This window comes from Diabrotica undecimpunctata, chromosome 8 (genome assembly GCF_040954645.1).
Source record: "Diabrotica undecimpunctata isolate CICGRU chromosome 8, icDiaUnde3, whole genome shotgun sequence".
Taxonomy (NCBI): domain Eukaryota; kingdom Metazoa; phylum Arthropoda; class Insecta; order Coleoptera; family Chrysomelidae; genus Diabrotica; species Diabrotica undecimpunctata.
The window spans coordinates 28,047,189-28,074,093 of NC_092810.1; the positions used below are offsets into that span (position 1 = coordinate 28,047,189).

The following is a 26,905-nucleotide window of genomic DNA, read 5'->3' on the forward strand; positions in this document are numbered from 1 at the left end:
TAAAAATAAAATATATAAATTTATTTACTTAGTATATAAAAATTATTGTTTTTATCAATAAACCTATTGTAAAAATATTTTAGCATACAATTAACAAAATATAGTTGACAACAAGCTGTGAGTTGCAAGAAAAATCAATAATCGCTTTCTTGAGATTCACAGCAGAATTGATATTTACAATTTGGCCTTCAGGCTGCCCATAAGTGTTTCCAGTTTGATTGCCTTAGTTAAGTCTCCTTTGATTTTGAGTTTTCCAGTCATATAAGCGGTAGTAGGTTTCGTTTTACCGGTGAACATATCGAAGAAGTGTTTGCTATCCATCGTCAGCGTTGCGTCCGGTTTTTGTGGAGCTTCGCCGCTTCCGCAAGCGCCTTCTCCGTTTTTCAAGTCCAAATACCTAGAACCAAAATTAATTTTAATTAACAATAAAATTGGAAACTAAAATCATTTATAAGAATACTGCAATACATTAGTATAAAAAAAGTGGTACAGTAACTGATACTGTAGACTAGGGTGGGTCGAATTTTTCAAATCAAACAAAACAGTATGGGTATGAATCGGAAGTTGCATTAGACTATTAGAAACAGTATAAAAATAATAAAAAATATATCACATATATGTTTTAGCTCTCTACCGGGACTTGAAAGTTCCCATAAATGGAAATTTTCCCCCTGATTGTCGAAGTTGTATTCATCTAAATTTTTGGTTCTAAAGAAAATTAATGCGTGTTACGCTACTGATGAGCTTTTGTCACTAGTTGCACGCATGCGCGAGCGAGATTACTTGACTGACCTTTCTCAGCTAATTTCGTAGAAATCGCAGTACCGTTTATTATTATTATTATTGTATTATTGCCGTAATAACTTTTGATAACTAATTAGTTTATTGAACTGAAAAAGATATAAGTGTGTTGGTAAAATGAGTTCAAAACTTTTAAAAATTCGAAGTAAAGTGCGCTGTCCTATGTTTGGAATACCTTCTGAACCATCTTCAAGTGTTTTGCCTACTGTTAGTGACATTATAAGGTATACATTATATGTGCGATATGATTTACAATAACAAAACTCCGGAAAACAGCCGCCTATAACCGAAGTTCACACTGTAGTTTGTCAACACTAGAAAGTATTTATTTCGATGGGAGAGATGATAAAACCTTAACGATGGAAAAGAAAAATGTTCTGTGGCGCTCGCGTCAGCATTTCACTATACAGAAAAAAGTAAAATACAACGCTAGTATAGAAGCATCGTTTCAAAATGCACAATTCTTCCTTATAGTTTGCTATTGCAGCAAAACTATAAAAGGTATATCAAGGTGTTCTCTAAGACTATCCATGAGAACGAGCAGACCTTGATAGAGAATGCAATAGTGGCAGAAATATTCTTTGAGATTCTATTGTCCACGATTTTGAGTGATTACATCATTAAAAGAATAATCAAACTTTGAATATTTCTCATCGAATATGTTAAAACTTACCAAAGTCCAGCCTCTTCTCCTGTTACATTAAATACGTAAACTGCTTGAGTTTTTGCAATTGTTTGTGGCGAGATGGCGCTTTCAATTTTCTTAAACAGTGACGCAATTTTCCCTGTCGGTGCAGCAGCTGATGACGAAGATGCTGCAGAAGCTTCAAGTTTCTAAAAATAAATCGTTGTATTTGCCGAAATCTTAAAGTTTGAGTATATGGCTTACTTTGTCTGTAGGACCTTCACCCAAAAAGAAATCTTCCATTAGGTTATCAGCATTTTCGGGAATGCAGGCGTAGTTCCTTATATCAGAATCAGTGGCTCCGGATTGTTTCAGTACTTCGTCATCGATGCAGAAATTTCCAGTGAATGATTTAGGGTCTTTGACTAAAATTGCGTACGCAGAATCTGCCATAATTTCTGGTTTCCTACTATACTGAGCAGAAGCTTCTTTTCCGGATAACATTTGCATTGCTGCGGTATCAATGGCTGAAATAAAATAAGGTAACCGATGTAAAGATCATACTGAAAGTAGAAAAAATATTTGTAACATCACACTAGCAAGAATTGTGTAGCCAAAAATGTTCAGTTTGCATTCAATAGCAAAAAACTGAGATCCAAAGCAATTAAGTTATAAATAATGAACTGATAAGTATAAACTAAACAATAACACATTTCCTTACCTGTTCTTGGCCATAAAGCATTAACGGCGATGTTAAATGGTCTAAACTCTTCGTGCTGTCCTAAGACGCACATCGACATACCATATTTAGCCATAGTATATACAACATGCCCTTTAAACCAATGGGGGCTCATGTTTAGAGGTGGCGAGATGTTCAACACGTGTGCGTGGTTACTTTTCTTGAGGTATGGAAGACATTCTTTGGTTCTGTAACAAAAAGAGACATGTTCATCACCATCAAAATAATAAAAGTAATGAGATAACAGCGGGAGCGTGGATTACCACATTACACAAAATTGAAGAGACGTGGAAGAACACATTTGGCTGAGCATGTTGAGAAATCTGAAGATGGAACGAAGAGATTGAACGCTGGAGACACGCACTGACATACTGATAAAAGAGCAAGAGATCGACCGCAAACAACAGGATTGAGCGATTTTTATCAAATTACATCTCCAGTTTGAACAATACAAAAGGAGCACAGGGATAAATGGGGACGAATGGACGAGACCTATATTCATAAGATAAATAGATAATGAACTATGGGTAAATATATAAACTTCTACTGCATAGACAAAACTGTGTTGGAGCCAATGTTGGCGCCAACGTTTTTATGACTTGCTCCAACGTTGGGAGTTCTCCGTAGGTTGTCGGTTTTTGCGTACATATCAAAGGGATTGGCGCCAATATTGGTGTTGCCGTTGATGCCGACCACACATTGCACAGCAGTGTTCCAATCGGCGCATAATTATGCTTTTTGCGCATAATTTAATTGTTGGCGCGTAATTTTCGCATCCTGCATAAAATTAGGCACCTAATTTTGCACAATCTAGCAAATCAAAAGAAAATAAACCAATGACAAGCCACAGTTTATAAAAAGAGTCTTCGCCTTCTTTTTTCTTTTAAAACACTTGTGCTGTCATTTCACACAGCATTCTTTTCAGAAAATAAATATTACTTTATCGAAGAAAATTTTCATTCCATGACAGCATTAAAAAACAAATTTACAACATGTAAAAATCGATCTTCGGCCACCTGAGCCACTTCCGTTAAGTTGTTTAGGATTAACACTCCAATACACGTCGGTAATCTATCAGAACGGGGTTTATGTTCAAAAGGCTATTTCTTACATAAATAAATAATATACATATCTGTTTTGTTCAGTACCTTTCACGCACCAGAAAAAAATGTACTTATCTAAACATTTTACAAAAGTATATGCTTTTAATTTTGAAATATAGATAATTTTTTCCTAATAGATCACCTTCGTGTGGTCATGTAACTTTTAAAATATGTATATATATATTTAGGGATTCTACAGTATTCACTGCCTTCCCTCGCTCAACCGTTTCCATCTCTCTCTGTTGTTCCATTCTCCATCGTTTAGTCCTCTCTTACTCATGGCGTCGTCTACTTCGTTCTTCCAGGATTTTCGGGGTCGTCCTCTTTTCCTCCTTCCTATGGGGCTCCATTCGGTTATTCTTTTTATCCATCTGCTGTCGCTAGCTCTTCTTACATGTCCATACCACTTTAGTCTTTTTTGTTCTATATATGTTAGTATGTCTGTTTCTATTGATGTTCTTTGCTTTATTTCGTCATTACTTCTCCTATCCATTCTTGTTACTCTGCAGTATCTTCGCAGGCATTCCATCTCTGTTGCTATTATCTTACTGCTGTTTTTCTTGTTTATGATCCAATTTTCGGCCCCATATGTCATAATACTTCGCACTAATGTTTTATAAATCTACGTTTTTGTCTTCATATTTAGGTGTCTATCCCACCATACTGAGTTAAGTTGTCGGATTGCTGTTCTTGTTTGTCCTAATCTTTGTGTAATTTCTTCCTCTGTTGTTGCCTTTTTCGTGATTATGAACCCTAGGTATTTGAATTTATCCTTTCCTTTGATTGTTAAAATATGTACTTCCATATATCGGCTGTGGATTAAAGTCAGGTTTGATGCAGAATATAGCTACAATAGAAGGCTAAGAAATTTGAGAATTGAGTTGGGATTCAGAGCCTCGACGTCAGGTTTACAATTATATATTTAGTCTGCAGTTGTCAAATACGTTATTTCCAAAGATCTAGTAGCTTTAAGTAACGCTGTAGACAAAATGACGTAAAATTCGCCTTTTTGTAGCAAAATATAATCATATGTACTCATTATCACAACAGTCGCAGCCGCTGCAATTTCCATGTCCTACATGTTGACGTTGGCTCTAGAGGGAACAGACTGATATCGCCCCAATACTCAACCCAATGTGTGGATGCCTCACCGAACGTGGGAACACATGGGATCCAACGTTGGGTCAACTGTGGATCCAGCCTTATAATTAGAACGAAAAACCGATAACATTTATATGCGGAAAAATCCACTTCTGTGGATACTTCTAAGTGATATTGCGTATTCTTCGGTATATTTGCCAAACATCTAATATAAAAGTACAAAGACAAACATTACGCATACTACTAGAGGTGATATTTATTAAAGAAGTTAGCTAACTTACACTAAAAAGGTCCCTCTCGTGTTAATGTTGTGCATAAGGTCATATCTCTTCATGTCAGTATCCGCAGTTCCCGTCAAAGATATTGCAGAAGCGTTGTTGATTAAAATATCGATTCCTCCGAACTTGCTTACGGTATCTTGGACGGCTTTTTTGACAGTATTTTCATCCCTTACGTCTACGACACATGCTAAACTCTTACCTCCTGCTTTTTCAACTAAAAAAAAAAAAAAACGAAAAATAAATAAAATTGATCACTATTTTCAAATGATAAATATTTGACAGGACCATTAAAAAATAAGACCATTATCGTAAGCTGAAGAAGCAACCTATTTGATCGGTGAACAAGTAGTAAAGAATCAAACTATAAAAATCAGGAACTTCGTTAACAGTAATTCTGAAGTATCATCTCAACCAAAAACTACAGTGCTAACCAAACGTCCCCTAAACTCTCGTATCTTTTGAACGGTTATATTTATAATAGCGCAATTGGGAGTCATAACAGGTGACCTAATAGTGATAGATGAAGATCTTGAACTTACCTATTCAATCATACTAATTTTATTTAGGTTTAAGCTGATTTTGATGAATAAATTAAATAAATATCAAAATTATAGTTTCGCATTTAATTAATAAAGATTCTAACGCCCGCCTCTACGTTGACGTTTAACAATTCTCTAGTTGTTTTTACTTTGCTAAGTTTTTGCAGAAATGTTTATACCTTGAATACTTAGTTTATTTTTTTTTTAAATAGGCGTTTAAATGTTTACATAGTAGAATAGTACCTACTGTAGCCGACAAAGTAGCAGATGCCTTGATAATTTGTGAATTTAGAAACAATTTCCATGCAGCGGAACGTCTTTTTAATGAGAGCTAAACTGATCGCCCTATATCGAGGACTTATTTGAGGGAGCATCTTGGAAGTTTGAAGAAACAGGTAGTGTTCAAGATGCCAAACGATCTGGTCGACCAACAACTAGTGATGGCAAAAAAATTGACATAATTGCAGAAATGGTAGTGAACCCTACTTCTTCTACAGCCCAATTTGCAACCATCTGTTGCGAATCGAGAGAATCAGTCAAAGAACAGTACACGGAGTGTTAAATAAAAACAAATTTCATCCATACAAATTAAAAATTGTGCACCAATTTTCAGATGATGACTCCGATCGAAGACTAGAATTCTGTGCTACACAATGTGTGGTATTGGAGTGACACAAATCCTTACGTCTTTCGTGAAAAACATACTCAATTTCCAGAAAAGTCAATGTTTGGGCAGGAATTTTGAAAAACCACATAATTGGGTCTTTTTTTTCAATGCTAACTTAACCGGTGAAGTGCATCTGGAGATGTTACAACACACAATTGAACTGTTAATTCTTGAAATTCTGTAAGATAATCCAGATGAATTCGGCAACTTGGAAGTAACGTTTCAACAGTATGGTGCTACTGGACATTAGTATGGTGCAGTAAGAGTTTACGTAGATGAGGAATATTGTGGTAGATGGATTGGACGACGGCGTTCGATAGAACGGCCAGCTCGGTCACCGGGCCTCCTTCCATTAGATTTTTTTCTGTAGGAGTACTTGAAATCTAAGATTTACGCTACAGCAACCGACAGTATGTATTGACATTTTCTAATAACGAATTGTTGAAGAATATAGGGAAACGCGTAGACTCGCGAACTAGTAGTCGGCATATAAGTAGGGTTCCCACAGGTGGTATCTCGTACGAGTTTATCTGACGCGAATTAACGGTTTTTAGCACGGTTTTAGCATGTTTCTGTTAATAATTAGTCTTTATCATTAAGATGGGTGGAAGCACGTCTGTTGTCCGCGCGAGTCAACAGTTGAGGGAGAGACCGAAAAAATCACATCTATTCGGAACGAACACTAAGATCAGAGAGAGAGAGAGAGAGAGAGAGAGAGAGAGAGAGAGAGAGAGATGGAGAGAGAGAGAGATCAAAAGGCACGTCCGTTTTGTACGGACACAAATAGCTAAGAGAGAGCGAAAAAAGCGTCTGTTGTCTATAAGAAGCAAACTTAGAGAGGTCTATTGTCCACGCGTGTCAACAGTAGAGAGAGAGCGACCGAAAAAACAGTTCTATTCGATACGAACGTCAAGATCAGAGAGCGCGAAAAGCGTTTGCTATTTGCGAGAAGTAAACTCAGAGATAGAGAAAAACACGTTCGTTCTCTATGGCACACAGAGTTAAGAAAGAGCGATTTTTGCTTCTAGTTCAAAACCGTCTATATGTCTAAAGGGGTAGGGTTAAAATTAGGTAGGAGAAATTATTACTATTGGTTGGATAAAGGTAATGATTTCTAATAATGAGGTTAAGAATATAAAATTTGATGCAGCGAAAAATATAACATTGTTTTTCGCATGTGAAAAATTAAACACCGGTTGTAAACATATTTCTAACTTACTGGTTAACACTGTATCAGTGAATTATCAAAAACAAATATCAATATTCAACATGATAATCAAGCAATGTCAATACCCAGATATAAGGAGAAAAACAAAGATTTGTCTGATTCACAAAAGCGATGATTCTGACAATATAACAAACTATACACATATTGTGATAATTTATTTATATTTTTATACCAATTTGGTTTTATAAGAGGTATATTTACTGTCACTCTGTCCCTTCCTTGGTTTTTCAGTGGGCAGCACCGATCTTCTCAGCATACTGTGTTACGTCGTCTATCCAACTTATCTTTGGTCTGCCTTCGGCTAAGCTGTTAAAATTCTTTTTATCGTGTAAAATTCTGCCATGCTACATGTTATGCCCACTGCAGAAGTTTTCGCTAGATTATGTTGGTAATATCTTTTCCACAAAACTTATGCTTATAGATATTGCTTATGCTTTCCCGGTAATTATTACATTCTAGTTGGTTCCCCCTTTTGTGCCCTAGGCTTCATTCCTCAGGCATTTGCTCCTCAGACAAATTTTACAAACTATTTTTTGCATGACATTGTCCATCGTGTTTAAATAGCTCTGCTGGGATACGATCGCTGCCTGGAGATTTGTGGTTTTTTAGTTTTTTTTTATAGATTTTTTCACTTCCTCTACAGAGGGGCTCCACAAATTCCTCATTTAGGTACTCTATTTTTACGTTGATAGTAGGTTTCTCTTCCAGGAACTCTCGAAAGTATCCTACCCATCGTAACAGGATATTATCTTTGTTGGTAAGCAAGTTACAATCCTTATCATTACATATGTTGGTTCTCGGTTTGAATTTTCTTGTTTATAATGTTTATTTGTTGATAGAACTTTCTTGTTTCTCCTTGACTCATGGTTTTCGATATGAACGCCGTTCTAATATGTCATTTTCTGATTCTAGTTTCCTTTTTAGGAATATGCGTCTCTCCTCTCTCCTTAAGTTTTTGTACCTATTTATAGGTGTCCTTGTTTATTGTTGCATGGTACTAAATGCCTCGTTCTTCTCATCTGTTATTTTTTTGCACTCTTGGTCGAATCAGTCGTTTCTCTCTTGGCTTCAGGATATTCCCAATGTGCTTTCGGCTACTAATTTCAAAACCTTCTTGCAGTTTTTCCACATTTTCTTGTCTGAGTCAATATTTGCGCCTCTTTAATTTCTGAAATCCATTACAAAGTGTCTTATATCAATTATAACATGGTCACATAGTCAATTTGGTTTGTGGTGTTTCCATCTGGTGATATCTACGTTGCTTCATGGATATTTGAGATTAAAACATGTACTTCCCACAATCATGTCTTTGGCAACTGATACCGACATAGGCTTACAGAAAGTCGTTGACCCACAGAAGCACAAGAAAGTATTGGTTGCTGGATTACGAGCTTGACCCGGAACGAGACTTTGATATTGAACAGATTGAAACTTGTACAATATGCCTCCTTATAGCGAGACTGAGTAATTTGTCACCCAGACACTTCATTAGTACCATTCGCCTGGACCCAGTAGTAAAATTCAAATGTTTATATATTTATTATATTGTAAATTTGAGACGTGATGTTTCATGATATCCTTAAGATAAGGTTTATATACAATTTAAAGTATTTGCGTTTTATATGTCAGTTTGGATTTCTTTGAAATGAAAGAAACACATCTATTGTTTATGGGTCCACCTGTACCCAGAAGTGTTTCCCAATGTATGTGATGTTTGTTTTGTTTATTTTTCTGAGAAGGGTGATTAGATTTTATGGGTTCTATTTTCGGAAGCATTTGTCGAGTATCTTTAGTGTTGTACCAGACTTGATCGCTTGAAGTTTAGAGTTGAGAGTGTGGTGTACAATCATTTGTGAAAAACAGAATAATAAGCGCTTGCTGAAAAATGAGCTCCAGGAGAGGACTCACGGAAGAGGAATTACGAAAAATCCTTGAAGAATCCCTGAAGGAATATATGAAATAGAAGTTCCTGAACAAGAAGATTTACAATATACTGCTCGCGATGGGACAGTTTGGAACAAATATCCACCACCTCAGTCACGTGTAAGGTAAGTGGTGGCTCAAGTTCTACACATATTTTCTTACTAAATTTGTGGGTTTTACTAATTGCGTTGTATATTGTTTAGATTCATCAATATACTAAATTCTGTGCCAGGTCCCACCAGATATGCCATTCAACGAATTACCGATAAACCTATATCTTCAATGAGATTGTTTTTCACTGATGAAATGGTCAATTTACTCTTAGTGGAAACTAACAGAGAACGTGGAGGCATATGTAATGAAAAAATGTTAACTGTAAAAGAAATATCACTGGAAGAGTTAGAAGCTTTTATAGGTAAATACCTTCATTACAGTAATAAAATAAATTAACTTGAAATTTTGCATTGTTATTCAAGGTTTACTTCTTCTGGCTGGTGTTCATAAAGGTGCCGGAGAATCTCTGGTGGAACTTTGGAGCAATTCTGATGGTAGGCCCATTTTTAGAGCTACTATGTCTCTGAAACGATTTTGTAACATCAGCCGCTTTTTGTGATTTGACAATAAAGAGGATATACCTATTCTACGGAGGCACGACAAGTTAGCTCCAATTAGAATTTTTTTGATTTATTTGTAGCACAACTTCCCAAAATGTTTGTTCCATATGAATGCCTCACTATCGACGAACAACTTGTACCATTTAGAGGTAAGTGTCCCTTCAGACAGTATATTCAAACAAAACCACGTGGGAAATATGGAATTAAATTAGGGCTTTTATCTGATGTCAAAACTGCGTATGTGTATTGTGCAGAAGTATATACAGGAAAAGCAGAAAATCAGCCCCGTGACGTACATCAAGGCAGAAATGTGGTTTTACGACTTATAAAAGATGTTCAGAATTATGAGCGAAACATAACCACGGATAATTTTTTTACTGACTACCATTTAGCGACTGAAATATTAAAACGTAAACTAACACTAATTGGAACATTACGAAAGAACAAAACTTTTATTCCAGTTGAATTTCTACCAAATAAAAGTAAAGAAGCCCTATCATCAATTTTTGGGTTTCAGAAGAATATTACTTTAATTTCATATAGTCCTAAAAAGGTTAAATCTGTTATTCTTTTGTCCTCGATGCATTTAGATGACCAGGTGTCATTGCAAGAACATAAGAAACCAGACATTATTTTAGAATACAATAGAACCAAAGGAGGTGTAGATACAACAGATAAATTAGCGTCAGCTTATACCTGTAAAAGAGGAACTAGAAGGTGGTCACTTTGCTTATTTTATAATATTTTAGATTTGGCGGTAATTAACGCATATGTGTTATATATACATGTAAATCCTCAATATAATAGGAACAAACTACATAAAAGAAGGCTTTTTATAAAAGAATTGGCATATAATTTAACAGAAAAATGGCGAACTACCCGAATGACAACAAACGTTTCACAAAAAATCCAAATAAATTTACATGCAGTAGCTGGAACAAGTGGAAATGCAAATAAAAGTCCAAAAGATGGAAGGTGTAAAGACTACGGATGTGAAAAAGACAGAAAATCTCGTACAAGATGTAAAACATGTAAGAGGTTTATTTGTCCTGATCATTCAAATATCTTTTGTAAAAGTTGCATTTAATAAATATATAATTTTAATTGAATATAAAGTTTTATTATATTTTTTATTACAAAAAAAAATGTTTTTAGTTTTTATACATCGATAACATGAAACTAAAAAGCTTTTACGAATTAATAAAAAAAATTGGAATTTAATTCACAACAGGTATGAGTTTTATCCACTGGGTCCACCCGTACCCATAGACAAAGAATGTAACATTTACTTCGGGAGAGTAGGAAGGTTAAAGTTATAAGCAGGGAAAGTAGAAAAGAATCGATGTTTTTACTAATTTTTAAATATTTTATTAATATTCCCGACCTATTTGAGAGGAAGGATAAGTCATTTATTATTATTAAAGTTATACACCTTTTTTTGCAAAAATCAGAATGTCCCCTCTCACATCCAAATGTAGTCGATTTTTCACAGATCCGCCCTGGTCTATTATTTACCTTTATTTTTTATGAGAATTATAAAATAATCATTTAAATTTCCTATATGATCTTATTATTTCGACAATCAGGCAACACTGTATCGAGGAAAAACGCTATATTTTATTATACTTCACAATATATTATTATTCGGTATTCGGCAGTTATTCGTTAGTTTTGTGACTAATAAAACATAGTCCTACCCAAGACTATCGACTCGCCAATAAAAATGTAAAGAGTCAAATCTAGTTTTATTGCCAAGACAAATAAAAAACCTGTTCCGCATTCACTAAGTATGAGTGGCACTCCTTATTTGGAACATTTCTTCATTGGTTTAGACTTTTTTACTCACACAACGTCAAAAAACAATACATTTAGGTACAGTTACTTGTTAGTGGTCTGACTAGTAGCACAGCCCTACTCAAAACTATCGATTCACCAATAAGATGAATAAAAAACCTGCTCGGCATTTACTACAATACGTATATCTAAGTGACATGCCCTTTCTTTCTTTATTGGTTTACAGTTTTCTCCAATAATATTCAAGCCTACTCACACAATTCCAAAAAACAATAAATTCAGCAGTTATTTGTCATTGGTGTGACTAGTAACACCCAAAACTATTGTTTGACCAATAAAAATGTAAACACGTGAATCTAAACCTGTTCCGTATTTATTCTACTCGGGCTGTCGCGTGTATAAAGGGAGATTTATATGCCACAATTTTAGTTTGAATTACGCGCTTCATTATCAATTAAAAATAATGTTTTAAAATAAAATAAGCTCAAAATTTTTTAGGAACTAATAGAAGAAGATTTGAACTTGGATTTAGACACTTAGTTATTCAAAAATAATAATTATTACTTGTGTTTTTGAGCCTCGAAAAGCGCCATTTCTGTTTTTTAAATTTTAAATTGCTTATAACTGGAAAACGATCAACTTTACAAAAAAATTCGAGAAATCTGTTTTGTTCAGAAGGATTAAAAAAATATAAAAAAAAAATTGTTCGGGCAGAAAAAGCTGATTGTTACCATTTTAAAAAAATTTAAAAATTAATATTTTCTGAAAGGAACTCAAGCTTTTCGCCTTATCTACACATACTTTTGAGTACAGATTTTTATTTTATCTACAAAACGAGTTTTTCTAGTTGTTGTATATATCAACAATCCATAAAAGTAGTTCTTAATTGAATATGTAAACAATAATATATTATGCAAAGTTCGTGTTACATTTATTTAAACCTATTATAGTTCGTATAGTTAACTGGAAAACATGTTTATGGAATAGCTAATTATACGTGAAATAAAACATTACATTAATGCTTTCGTCAATACCCATTTTAGATTTTACCTACTTTTGTTGTATTGTAATATATATAATTCATGATAAAAGGTATAGACAAATTAACTGATTTTTGACTTGATTGACCAATTTACTTATAAACACACATGTAAAAGAAAAATGTATAAAAACGGTGCATTTTCAAAGTCAAAGCATTCCTCCGGCTCCCACATAGTTTCTCCTATATCCTGGGAGCCCTCTTCACGGGACTATGCTCCCCACTCGTCCTTAGACTCTTTTGCTTAAACCTTTCTACTACCAAACAGTGTTTTATTGAAGAAATTACCTAACCCACCAAATTGGGACAGAGACGCAGAGGAAAATTCGATTGAGCAGGTCGAATCCCTCTGCCGAGCACCTAGGTAGCAGATATGGGTTAATTCTTGCCAGGACCCCCCAACAGTGAGCCTTGCCACCCAAGCTCACTCCGACGAGCATGCTGAGCATCTTCCAGAACGAGACTGGTTTCACGAGCTCAATACCAACACACGCCGGCAGCTAACATAGACCGTAGACCGTCATGATATTCTGCAGTTTCTGACGCTGTCTAGTGCCGAATGTTTCGGTGAATGAGAAGTTCCTGTAGCCACGAAGGCCAGAAGCAACTGACGCCCCGGAACAGGCTCGGAGTCACGTCTTGCCCTACCGTATGTGGTTCAATATCCACGGTGGTACAAGCGTACCCCCCGGCGATGATAAAACCCGGCTAGCAAACGACTATGTGTTCGATCTGGTGGAAAGGAAGACAAATTCACCAAGCCTAAAGCACTTCGACTGAGGATAGTACCAGCAGAAGAAGATAACAACAACTACTACCAGGAAGCTGTGCTGTGGTGACCTTTACAAACATTCTCTAGGACAATCGTGAACATATAAATATGGTATGATGAACATTATTTTAACCTTTTATAAACATTTTAATTACATTTCGAATTTTTATGAGCATTTTTCAAAATTTGTAAATGGATTTACATTTACATAATAAATTTCCTAAGTGGAAACGTGCAAAAAATGCTTTATCTAGGCTTAAGGGTGAATCGTACCTGGGCTTTCAAAAAAATTCTGATGGAAAATATAAACAAACCAGCATAAAACCAGGAAAAACTTTGAAATTACGTTGTAGTAGGCATACAGGAGTAGGAAACATTGGAGGTCCTCGGCAAAAGTTCCACTGTTCCGAAATTGCAGAAGAACAGCGAAATTCAATATTTAAACATTTTTGGGGGATTAAATCTTGGGATTCTAAAAAAATTTATATACGCAGTCTTGTATTAATAGGATCGCCACGATACTCTAGAAAGTCTACAGATGCTGCATGCAGGAAAAACATTTCATTTAAATATTTCTTGTCTATGAAGGAAAGTACACCTAGATTTCATGTTTGTAAAAAAATTTTTAGGTCCACATTAGGTATTGGACAACGGCAATTGAGAGACTGTGTTCTATAAAATATGACAGTAAGCCATACCACCAAAAAAGTAAGTAGAACTAATGAAGAAAAAGAAAAATGTGTAACAGAATTTCTCAATAGCTTGCCAAAAGTTGAATCACATTACTGCAGAGTTTCGTCCCAAAACCTATATTTGGAACCAGTGTGGGAAAGTCAAATGCATCTGTTTAACGAATATTTGAGTCAGAGTAACATCGTACCATGCTTCCGTCGACTTTTTATGAAAATTTTCCATAAATTAAATGTGGCAATATTTTCTACACGAAAAGATCAGTGTGACCAGTGCAGTGCATTTAAACATGGCAATCTTTCATAAGAAGTTTATGATATTCATACTAATAAAAAAGATAGAGCCCGAACCGAGAAAGATGATGATAAAACCAAATCTGAGGATAACACCTTAGTCTTTGCAGTAGACGTTCAAGCTGTTTTGTTATCACCAAGGTTACAAGCTTCATCTACATATTACAAAACAAAATTGAAAGTTCACAATTACACTATGTATAATTTAAAAACGAAGGAAGCCACATGCTATATTTGGCACAAGAGTAACGGCTGTTTGGATAGTAATGTTTTTGCATCCATTTTGGTTCAACACCTTAAAGCTGAAGTAAATCTATGTAATCCGTCAAAAATAGTGATATGGAGCGATTGATGTGGGTACCAGAATCGATCTGTTACCATATCAGATGCTCTGTTATAACTGGTAATTCACAAGCAGGTTACAATACAACAAAAGTATCTGGAGGTCGGTCATACGCAAATGGAGGTGGACTCAATTAATAGCAGCATAGAAAAAAAATTATCCAGACGTCGAGATATTTTTGTACCGGCAGATTATGTTAATAATATAAAATCCGCTAGACAGATACCAGAATCCTACAACGTTGTTTATCTTAATTATGCAGATTTCAAAAATATTGTTGTGGAAAGATACATCAATATTAGACCTGGAAATAAAAAAGGTGATCTATGTGTTAGTGATCTAGTGGGACTACACTATGTCTACGTGGAACGGGTAATAAAATATAAAACTGATTTTGACATGGAATGGGCAGATTTAACTAGAAAACCTAAACAACTGAACACCTCATCAAATAAAACACCCTTATATCAAGCACCATTACCAATAGTAACTTCAAAATTTGTTCATTTACAAGAAATGAAACCATTAATACCAGGTGATCATCACCATTTTTATGACACCTTACCACACGGATGCTTAAATACAACTACCTGTTTGCATATTAAATCTTTTCGATAAAAAAATTTTTTTATAAAACTTTTTACTTACCATTTTTTTCTAAAGTGTCAGAAATAAAATTTGAAATTTGTTTTAGTTTATGTTAATATTACCCACAGCTAAACTTTTTATTTGCACATGTTTTGTAATAAGGAAAAATTAATTCTATTTATTTTCCTTTCTCTTTTATTCTTTGGGTTTATTTTAACTTAGACTACCTCATTTGCAATAGGTTCTATGTCACCAGCCTTACCTATTTGTGTAATATATATTTATAGCAACACGTTCTATGTGGTCCTAACTCTTTCCGCATTAATGTCTTAAATATAGGTATTATTATTTTCAATACATCCCAAAAAGTAAGATAATAATACACAATAATATCACAGTTTTGAAGAGTTTTTCAAATATCACGTTTTTTGCCTCTCTTGAAAATTCTTAATTTTTGACATAGGACATATTGCCGAATCACCGACGACTAACAATCAAAGGCCGCCTCGGCAGGATTATATAAGGATAACGAAATGTTCTCGAACAGTTTACCGGAGAAGAGAACATCTCCGCATATATACAAAGGGTGCATAGAATATTTTCGGCTGAAAGTGTTTCAATCCGTATATAATCAAATTAATTGATTTGATCTCCTACTAACTAAATAAAAGCTTTGTAAAACTTGTAATAAATACGATAAATTAATAAAAACTAGTTTTGAAATACAAACTAAAATCAAATTTGAAACTTACTTTCTTCACATGCTGTATATATTGTTCCAGGAAGTTTTGGATGGGGTTCAGCTGTTTTAGCAGCAACAACTACGTTGGCACCATCTTTAGCTGCCTTTAGAGCAATCGCTTTACCAATTCCTCTACTTCCTCCAGTTACGAATATTGTGAGGCCAGCAAGTTTCCTGAAAAATTTAACAATAAGTATTTTACCCATTTCAATTTTACTCTATTTGTTCTTTACTGTATTACTAAAGAAAACTAAAAAATAGGCACCTAATAGTTCAGAAATTGCAACGTAAGGCTATAAGAGTTCTTATAGGCCTTGGGTTTAGGGATGACTGCCGATTGGCCTATGGAACTCTGTGAGTTCCATAGGCGCCCTCCTTTGCGCACACAGGGAAAAGAATAACGATGTTACATGCTGGATCAGAAAATGGTTGGGTTCCTGGAACATGGAAAATGCGCTGTGGCTTTCTGCAAACAATATTAAAGACTCCTGCGTAGACTACCATGAAGATACAACGGCAGAACTTTTTGAAGAATGGTTCAAAGATAATCTTATGCCAAACATTCCTCAGAATAGCGCGATAGTAATGGATAATGCAAGCTATCACAGTCGCCAACTAAGTAAGGCTCCAAACTCGAATAATACTAAACTGGAAATTCAAAATTACATGGAGACAATGATATGTATTTTGAAGAATATTACATCAAACAAGAGCTTTTAGTAGTTTTAAAGGCATTTTCTATAAAAAAAGAGTATATGTTTGTGATACATTGGCAGAGGAAATGGGACATACAGTGCTGCGGCTTCCACCCTATTATTGTATGTTTAATCCCATAGAACATATGTGGCACGAATTGAAGTCTAACGTGAGGTCACAAAATATTTCTCCAACGTTAAGTAGTACTGTTGTAGAATTAATAAGAAAATGTGTCAATGATATTCTTCCAAGTAGATGGAAAAATTCAGTCCGACATGTAATAAGTAAAGAAAATTCATATGTTCATGTAGATCATAATATAATTGAACCGATCATAATTAATTTAGATGAGGATAGCGATAGCGAAACAGAACTATGTGTGGAGTGATACTGTCATCAAATCTACAAATGTTACGATACAAAAAACGGTTCTTTTCAGAACCACAAATTATTATTGTTTTATTCAGTTACCAGCTGAAATCCGTTTGAAGAGGTTTACTCTCCGGACACTGGAACTCACTTAAAGCATGGGTGTATGTTACCTGAAGTAAAATTTAATTAAAATATTAAACATCAAATAATATTATCAACATCATGTACTATCTTTGGTAACATAATAGATTTTAAAGGGTTTTTACCCAAATATTTTGGTGGCTCAGGCATGGTAACCTGTATTTTAACCTGATGATGGAACTGTTGTTCCGAAAACATTCGTGTTTTTAATGTAGCCCTTTTAAGGGTTTTTATAAAATATACCCATATACAAAGATTAACCTCTTTTTGTGATACATGGTATACAGTCAGCTGCAGGAATTATTTTCCTTGTGGATTTTATTATTGTTTGTTTTTCTATAATCTTAGCAATTAAAATAGATTTAATTTATTTTAAAACTCATTTGAAAACATTAATTTCGGGTATATAAGGCAAAGCAATATATTTTACATCCGGTTTTTTGTTTTTGTCGTCGAAATTATTGTAAATTTTGTGGATCCTTTGCTTTATTATAGGAGTACCGTCTAGTCAGTGTTAATTGTCAAAAGACCAACTCTGTCTCGTTGACTTATCGCTCCGGACCGGTCTTCACAATGCGCCAAGTCAGATAAATTTAATAATATTTACGACCGCACTAATTGAAATCAACCATTTTCTGCTAAACAAACTTCAACTAGAATTTAAGATTTTTTAATAGAACTATTGTTCTGCTTTTATTTTGACATGTGTTAGGCTACTGGCAAGATTACATCGATAAATGAATTTGATTAATTGTCAATTTTTTAACCACAACCACATTATACTTCAAATAAGGAAATTGAGCATTAGATTAAAGAAATTAATAAAAACTTTGTATTAAACAAATAAATTGAAAGGTCAAATAGTTTAGATATATAAACTATCTCACAAATACCTTCTTGAACTTTGGAAGTTTTTAAGACTAGATTAAATTTCAATTTGATCTCTATGATCTCAAATATTAGTTAGGATCTCATAAATTATGAAAGTATAAATGTTCAAAGTTTGTTTATTAATAAACTTATTAAGATAATATTTGTAAATAAATAAATTCAAAGTACGAAAAAGTTGAAAATAACATTACTTGAAATTCAAAAACAATTTTTTATATATAATTTTTATGAGATGAATAAAATAGTTTGAAAGAACCTTTCTGGGTTGTACTTTCCTTAGTCTGACACTAATCTGAGAGCACTAGTCACATGGAAGACTCTGAACTGCAGATAACAACTTCTAATTAAGGTAAATGGTCTAGGGAACGGGAGTCTGGCAAAAGAAGTAGTAAATCAAGACAAAAAACACATGGACAACAAACTCATTTGATCCATATAAATCACCAGGCCTAGGAAAATGACCTTTACAAAAAATTGTGTAGTGGTAGACTTTGGAAAAACTGCTTGATAGACAGATTAAGCATTGTGTGTTGGTCAAAAGTCAAAAGTAAGGACAATCTGTATATAGAGTAAGAATTAGTTGGAAGAATTCTATGCAGTGGCGGCACTGCATCATCTTAGATCAACAATATTTCTTTGAAAAAAAAAAATACAAAAGATAATTGGGGTAAGGGTAAGTCCCAGAAGTCCAGAGATGTTGACAGAAGTTAATCAAACCATAGACAATTCATCCCATCAATATTAGAAACACATTTTCAATAAGAACATTTCTATATACAATCTATCTGTTAATATAAACAAACCATTAAATTCAAGAATAATAATAATAATAATAATAATAATAATGTTAATTAATGTTAACACGCAGCAGGACAACAACGAGTTGCACGATAGCCTGGTAAGAGAAATGGCACGTGCCGTACAAGAGTTTAATGGTACAAACCCACTTAGCAGACCACCGCTACCAAAAATAAACTCTTGTAAGAAACTAGGTGCGCTGTTACAAATTATGAACACTGAAGTCCTACCCAATTATATCGTGGAAGCCCATACATTAGAATATTTGCATATGCTGATTTATTGTGCAGCAACAGCAATTGCTAATGTTATGGGCATTAAGATCAGAACACGGCGGGGAACTAATATCGGAAGGACTGAAAACAGAATTGCACCCTGGGAAAAAAGACTGCTGAGTAAAATTGAATTATTGCGCAGGGATATTGGACAAATTACAGAATACATCCGAGGAGTAAGAAGTCGAAAAGTAATTAAAAGAACTGAAGAAATAATTCTGAACACTCCAAGACACTCACAACATGATCCAGAGAACAACACAGCTCAACACTGCCTGGACACATTAAAACAAAAACTCTCCGTTTATTCAGGTCGCCTAAGGAGATACAAAGTTAGTAACAACCGTAAATGCGACAATATACTTTTTGAGAATGCAGAGAAGGCTTTCTATAGAAAACTTAATTCCACCGTAGAAAATGTAAATAAATCCTACCCAAGCCAAGAAGAAATTCATGAGTTTTGGGGAAACCAACTTTCGACGCCAGCTACTCATAACAACAATGCTGGATGGATTGAACAAACGACGAACAACTGTCAACACTACAGTAATATTCCTTATGAACCTTTCACCACTGAAGAAGTCTCGAACATTATCAAAGAGCTTCATAACTGGAAATCTCCTGGACCAGACGGAGTTCAAAACTTCTGGCTAAAAAAGTTTTGGAGTGTTCATGAGCTTTTAACAGCATTTATTAATAATATTATTTCTAATTCACAGGAAATACCATCATTTCTTACTCAGGGAATCACTTATCTAATACCGAAGGATAAAAGTAACACCCAAGATCCAGCAAAGTACCGCCCAATTACTTGTCTTCCAACTTTGTACAAATTGGTCACATCCTGTGTGGCCCGGCGTATCTACCAACATTGTGCTCTGAACAATATCATAGAGCCTCAACAGAAAGGATGCGCTAAGGGGTCCATGGGCTGCAAGGAACAACTTATTATCGACTCAGTCATTTCTAACCAGGCATACAACAAAAAAAGAAACCTTTTTACTGCCTTCATTGACTACAAGAAGGCTTTTGATTCAGTGCCGCATGAATGGCTTATAGATATATTGAAAATATATAAAGTCGATGATAATCTCGTGACCTTTTTGAAGCATATAATGGCAGAGTGGAAGACTAAAATTCACCTTCAAATACCGGGTGAAATTAATATCGAAACTGAAGATATCCCTATTAACCGGGGGCTTTTCCAGGGGGACTCGTTAAGTCCTCTTTGGTTTTGCCTAGCAATGAACCCACTATCTCAGCTGCTGAACTCTACTGACTCAGGTTTTAGCATCAAAAATAACAACACTGTTGTAGCGAAGCTTAATCATCTGTTGTATATGGATGATTTAAAATTAATGGCTTCTACTCGAAACCACCTAGATGAGATGCTAAAAACTGTAGAAAATTTCTCAAATGATATCAGTATGAATTTTGGACTAGACAAGTGCCGTATACTAAACATAGTCAGAGGAAAGGTTCAGCCCGGAGGTTTCGATATGCAAGATGGCCAAAACATCGAGGCAATGGGTGAAAATGATATGTACAAATATCTCGGAGTAAAACAAGCGCGGAAAATTGACCATAAACAAATGAAAGCCGAACTAACTTCGGAGTTCGTGCGAAGAGTAAGACAACTAAATCGGTCATATCTTAACAGTAAAAATTTGTTTAAGGCATTAAATACGTACGCCTGTTCCGCGCTGAGCTACTCATTTGGTATTATAAAGTGGTCAAAAACGGATATAGAGGGTCTTCAGCGGAAAGTAAGAACACTTCTCACAAAGGCGCAAAAACATCATCCACGTAGTGCAGTAGAGAGAACAACATTACCGCGGTATCAAGGGGGAAGAGGACTTATGGATATAGGTGAGCAATTGGATAAACAAATTGCTAATTTAAGAACTTATTTTCAGGTACAGGCTGAGACATCTACTTTACATCGAGCAATTTGCGCAGTAGATGATACGACGCCGCTTAAACTGAGGGAACAAGAAATGCGCATAAACCACCTGACTAAGCAAGACAAAATGCGCGCCTGGATGAGTAAACCTCTGCATGGGCGACATCTTAATGAGATCAGCCAAGAATATGTCGACAATACAGCGTCGAACTATTGGTTGACATCAGGAAAGATGTTTCCCGAGACTGAGGGTTTCCTACTTGCCATTCAGGATCAGGTTATTCCAACTAAAAATTACCTGAAATATATTGTTAAAGATCCTCAAGTCCAAAATGACAAATGCCGATATGGATGCCAAGCCCAAGAAACTATCCAACATCTTACCGGTGGCTGCCAGGCATTTGTCGGTACTGATTATAAAGACCGTCATGACTCAGTAGGAAAGATTATCCACCAAGAACTAGCTGACAAACTGGGACTTCTCCAAACCGACCATCTTCCTTATTATCAATACGTCCCTGATAGAATGCTTGAAAATGACAACTACAAGCTATACTGGGACCGCACTGTCCTTACAGACCAACCAGTGGCCCATAATAGACCCGATCTCATACTAGTTAATAAAATTACTAAGCAAACAACACTTATTGATGTGGCGATACCCAACACCAATAATTTACGTGTTAAATACAACGAAAAGATCGCCAAGTACAGAGATCTAGAAATACAAATCAGGAGACAATGGAGAATGGAAAGTACCCAGACGATACCTATTATTTTTTCTACCACTGGAGTCATTCCGAAGAGCCTCCTAGAAAACATAAAAAAGCTGGGTCTAAATGAACATCTATATAAGATTATGCAGAAAGCTGTGTTACTTTCGACGTCCAGATGCGTACGAAAATTTTTGGGAGATACACCGACATACCAAGTCACCTAGGACTCGATAACATGGAAAGAGTCCCACCAGAGCTCAATCCTTTTGATACCGTAGGTATCTGGGATGAGTGAATTTTCCCCTTAGAGGGAGTGTGAGCCGTATGGCTAAATCTGGATAATAATAATACTTTATTTCCTTTTTGACAAATACAATTTGTATAGGATCAGTCACAGTTTAGTAAACAAAATAAGTAAATATAAATGTAAATCTAAAATTACGCTAAACCTAACATTACAAGACAAACACAAATAGAAAATGTACAATTACTAGTGTATACTTAAAATAATGTCAACTACTAAAATATTCATCAACAGAATAAAACGTATTCTGCAATAAAAAATCTTTTAAAGTTAATTTAAATATTTTCATATTCTTACATTTTTTTATTGGCTCGGGTAACTTATTATATATTCTTTGACCTATTATTGCAGGTGAGTAAAAATGCATATTTCCTTTAGAAAAAGGCACATGTAATTTTTGATTCTGCCTTGTATTTATATTGTGAATTTGACTATTAGTTTTAAATTTCTCAAGATTTGAATGAATAAAAACACAAACTTCAAAAATATATAAACACGGCACAGTTAAAAGTTTATATCTAGTAAAGTAACTCTTACAACTAGTGATTCGAGAAATACCAGCAATACAACGGACTATTCTCTTTTGAGACAGAAAGACTTCACCGAATTTACAAGACCTACCCCAAAATACTATGCCATACCGCAAACGAGACTCCACCTGAGCATAATACAGCATAATTAGCTGTTGTTCACTTAGTATATCTTTGAGGTTTCGAAGTAGGTAGCATGATGAGTTCATTTTGGAAATAATATCATCACATTGCCTTTTCCAATTGAGACATTCATCAACATACAAACCCAAAAACTTTAGGCAATGAACTTTTTCAATTTGTTTAGAATATATTGATAGTTCGATATCTAACAGATGTTTCTGTCTATTGTGGAAATGAATAGCATGCGTTTTATCCGCATTAAGATGTAAGTAATTCGAGGAAAACCAATTACTAAGATCACACAAAAGTTCGTTACATTTATTTTCAAGAGATATATGTGATTTATCTGATATAAGTATTGAAGTATCATCTGCATAAAGTGTAAACTGTACAGCAGAATTTATTGAGACAATATCATTTAAGTAAATAAGAAATAATATTGGGCCAATTACAGAACCTTGTGGAACACCCATATGAATGTAAATGTAATCTGATTTGCAAATATTTACTGATTGATGGGATACATCTGTTAAGGAGACATACTGACGACGTTCTGATAGGTAGGATTCTATCCATTTTAGAGAGAGATCTTTTATTCCAATATTTTCTAACTTATTAATGAGTAACGTATGATCGACACAGTCAAATGCCCTACTGAGATCACAAAAAATCCCGACAGGGCATTCATCCGCATCAATATAGTTAGTTAAAGTCTCATAAAATGAATGAACTGCTGTATTTGTAGACTTACCTGCCTGAAAGCCATGCTGATATTTACTAACAATACCTTTCTCCAATAAATAAGAGTTTAATCTGTTAAGATAACAGTATTCGAATATTTTTGAAAACACTGAAGGGACAGTTATTGGGCGATAATTACTAATATTCTTTGGATCACCTTTCTTATGTACAGGAACGACTTTTCCCACCTTTAGATAATCCGGGAAAATACCATTGCAAAAAGACAAGTTTATTAGAAATGTTAAAGGTGATAATATAAATGGAATTACTTTTTTTAATAAAAATTGAGGTATTTCATCAAATCCACACGATTTTGAAGATTTCAATTTTCCTATCAATAATTCACTCAGCTCATTTGGAGTGTAAGGACATAATTGTAAAAAACTGTCATTTTCATTATAAGGCGGTTTCCTTAAAGTACTATTTTGATGACTGGGAATTTTAGAACGTACCTCAATTGGAGCATTCTTAAAGAAAACATTGAACATGTTAGCAACAATAGGGCATTCCTCTATTACACAATTTTCATCTGATTTTAGACATATATTTTTCCTTCTATTATTGTCAACATTATTAGTCACGTCGGCAACAACTCTCCAGGCACTTTTTGTTGGATTATCTGATGATGAAATAATATTCTGGTAATAATTTTTCTTTGTCAAACATAAAAGTTTCTGGTGTTTCTTTTTTTCTAACTTGTAATATTCACGAAGACACGGACAGGATCTAGATAAAACATGCAAGTTTTTTAAGTTACTACTAGATAAGCGTACTTCAGTGTTTACCCATTTTTTACGATCATTTATAATACGTTTATTTTGCAATGGAAAATTAATGTTAAAATAATACGAAAAAATATCAACAAACATATTAAAAGCCAAATTAGTATCAAGTATACCATAAACAAGATTCCAATCTTCCAGCACAAGACTCGTAACAAAATTATCTATCCCACTCTCTGAAAAATATCGCTTTTGACAAGACATAGGCAATTTCGATATATCGATTTCAAGTTCGACTAAAACAGTTCTATGATCAGACACAGTGTTGTCAAGAATACATGATGTACCTAAATTAGAAAAATTTAAGAAGATAATATCGACACCTGATATGAATAACATTGTAACTCTAATTACAATTTTTTTCAACTATGGATTAAATGACATCTATAAAGGATAACCTTTATTTTGATCTAATAAATTTTATCCTATTTTAGGAAAATATAATGTTATTTAACAAAATAACCTAATTGTACGTGCAAATTTTGAATCACTCGGTGGAAAAAATGTTGTAACCAATGTTACAATATTGAAAATTTTTATTATTGATGAATATTTTTAATAAAAACTTATTTAATTAGACCTCTCCCACTTATCACACAAAATATTCGGATGATGAGCCTGGTTTTATTTACTCCTTTTTAGTATGTATGATGTACATTCTTAGATACTTGTTTTGTAAAAAAATCATGTTTTAAGGTAAAATCAATAAAAAAAAAAACAAAAGTGAGTTATAATGTTTTTCATATAAGGTGTTGGTATAATATATAATGATTAGGTTTAAAATACTTTGAAGGAATGATTATTTAAACAATAATACCTTATTTTAAAAGATTTGAATACACAACCTTGTACAATAATGTACAAAATTAGGTAAATTTTGGGGTAAAATATACTGAAAAGTGAAAATCAGTAGAAAATAAGGTTTTTTTTTTCTGTAGATGAACTGCCGAATAGGTTGAAATATGAAAAAACCTTTGCTAGAAATATCTTGACAGACAATATGGAATTTGCATTGTTTTTACATGTTTAAATTATGGCCACTGAAGACCAGTTGGAACCAGATTACTGATTTTTTTTGGATATGGTCATCTGCTTTTGACATAAAAGATTACTTGAGCATCTTGAATATCTAATCAGTTTTCTAGAAAATACTTAAAATATGTATTTAAGTACAGTTGAGGTTTTTCCAACCTTTATGTGAAATTAAACAACAATTCGTTGCTTCATAGTGTGTGTGCACCTTCTTCTCTTGTAGCAGTGCAAATTTCATTATTTAATAGCCACATTACATATATCATATCATTTAATTTAAATCTACTAATCGTAAAAAAAATTTTAAGTTAAATGAATACAAATAAAAACTTCTTATAATATTTATTAAAATGTCTAACAAACCTTTTCTTCATACTTATTCATAAATCCTTTACACTTATAATTTTATTAAATTTGGACTATAAAAGTAATTTCACAGTCTCCTCTAATTATTATTTTTTCGATGGCTCAGTAAGGTGTCTATAATTGGACACAAATATAAAACTATGAATTGTTTAACAAATAAATGTAGAACATTTTGACCCAAACTGCCATGGAGGAAAATGAATAGTGCAACTCACTACACACAAACACAAACTGTTTGTAAAGACTAAACAATAAAATTAATACACTTTACTTTTCAGGTGAGGATATAAAAAATATAATATTCAAAAGCAATTTTTTTTTGGAAAAATTTAGCTCAGTGTGTTCTGTGACTTGAAAAATTTAGGACCATATGTATAAATTCTTAAAATATGTGAACTTTGGACAAAATCATATGAGAAGCAGAAAAACATTTTGAAAATGTAATATCCTCATTGCCTTCGAAATATATTAAACCACAGCAAAACAAAAGCAGAGGTTAATGAAAGAAAATGAAGAAATTGTATAAAATAGTAGATGTAATGCAATATAACATTAAGTAGGTCTCTGAAATTTAGGTCATAGTTTCATGTTGAAAATTCCTAAAATAATTTAGATTTAAATTTTTTTAAAGCTTTCTGGTATACTTTCTTGACAAATAAGAACTTGGAACAAGGATGTACTAATATAAAACCAAAGAATATAGTATGCGTCTCTATTCTTTGATAAAACTATTGGTCAAGAGAATATTAAAAGGAGGATAAGTAATGTCTAATAACTCAATTCTAGAATTAACTATATGCCACAAATATAGGGTGAAATATACTATTTTAGAATAAAAAATATCAAAACTGAACTAAAAGAATTTTATTACTTAAATACTTATTAACTATCCACTCAAAAATGCCAAGTTTACAGAATACTTAAATTTCTACTCCTAACCTACATATTAATTATTGTTCTACTTACCCAGAATTAATCATAATTTCTTTAATTTAATTAAGTCTTTATAAAAATTAAAAGGAGTACTGGTTTTTAACTTGTCCGGCTCCAACTGATCAATTTAAATCAAGTAGAGAAATGGTAAATAGGTCTAAAGTCTAAGGTTCAACTTACAATCTTTTATTTGTTGTGTGTTGTGTTGTTGAGTTGAATTGTTTAAAATATTTATATTTACCCAGTCCCAGCTGAATCGAGGCAGTTTTTGGCGAGGTATCAACATTATTATGACAGTGATATGACACTACAACAAAAAACAGAACCGTCTTACAAAATTTTAAAACTTTGCTATAAAGATTTTTAGATATAAACCAAAAATTTTTGTCAGGCTTCTTTGTTTTATATCTAAAAATCTTT

General features: G+C 33.8%; 1 protein-coding gene across 1 annotated transcript; it reads right to left on the reverse strand.

Moving 5' to 3' along the window:
- Nucleotides 1-26,723, reverse strand: Hsdl2 (Hydroxysteroid dehydrogenase like 2). Its single transcript, XM_072539944.1, has 7 exons — nt 26,519-26,723; nt 15,893-16,056; nt 4,651-4,864; nt 2,148-2,353; nt 1,691-1,953; nt 1,475-1,635; nt 1-397 (listed from the first exon to the last, which is right to left on the reverse strand). The coding sequence occupies exons 1-7, from the start codon at nt 26,530-26,532 to the stop codon at nt 175-177; spliced, it is 1,245 nt and encodes a 414-aa protein (XP_072396045.1). The 5' UTR covers nt 26,533-26,723; the 3' UTR covers nt 1-174.
- Between the last annotated feature and the right edge of the window lie 182 nt (nt 26,724-26,905).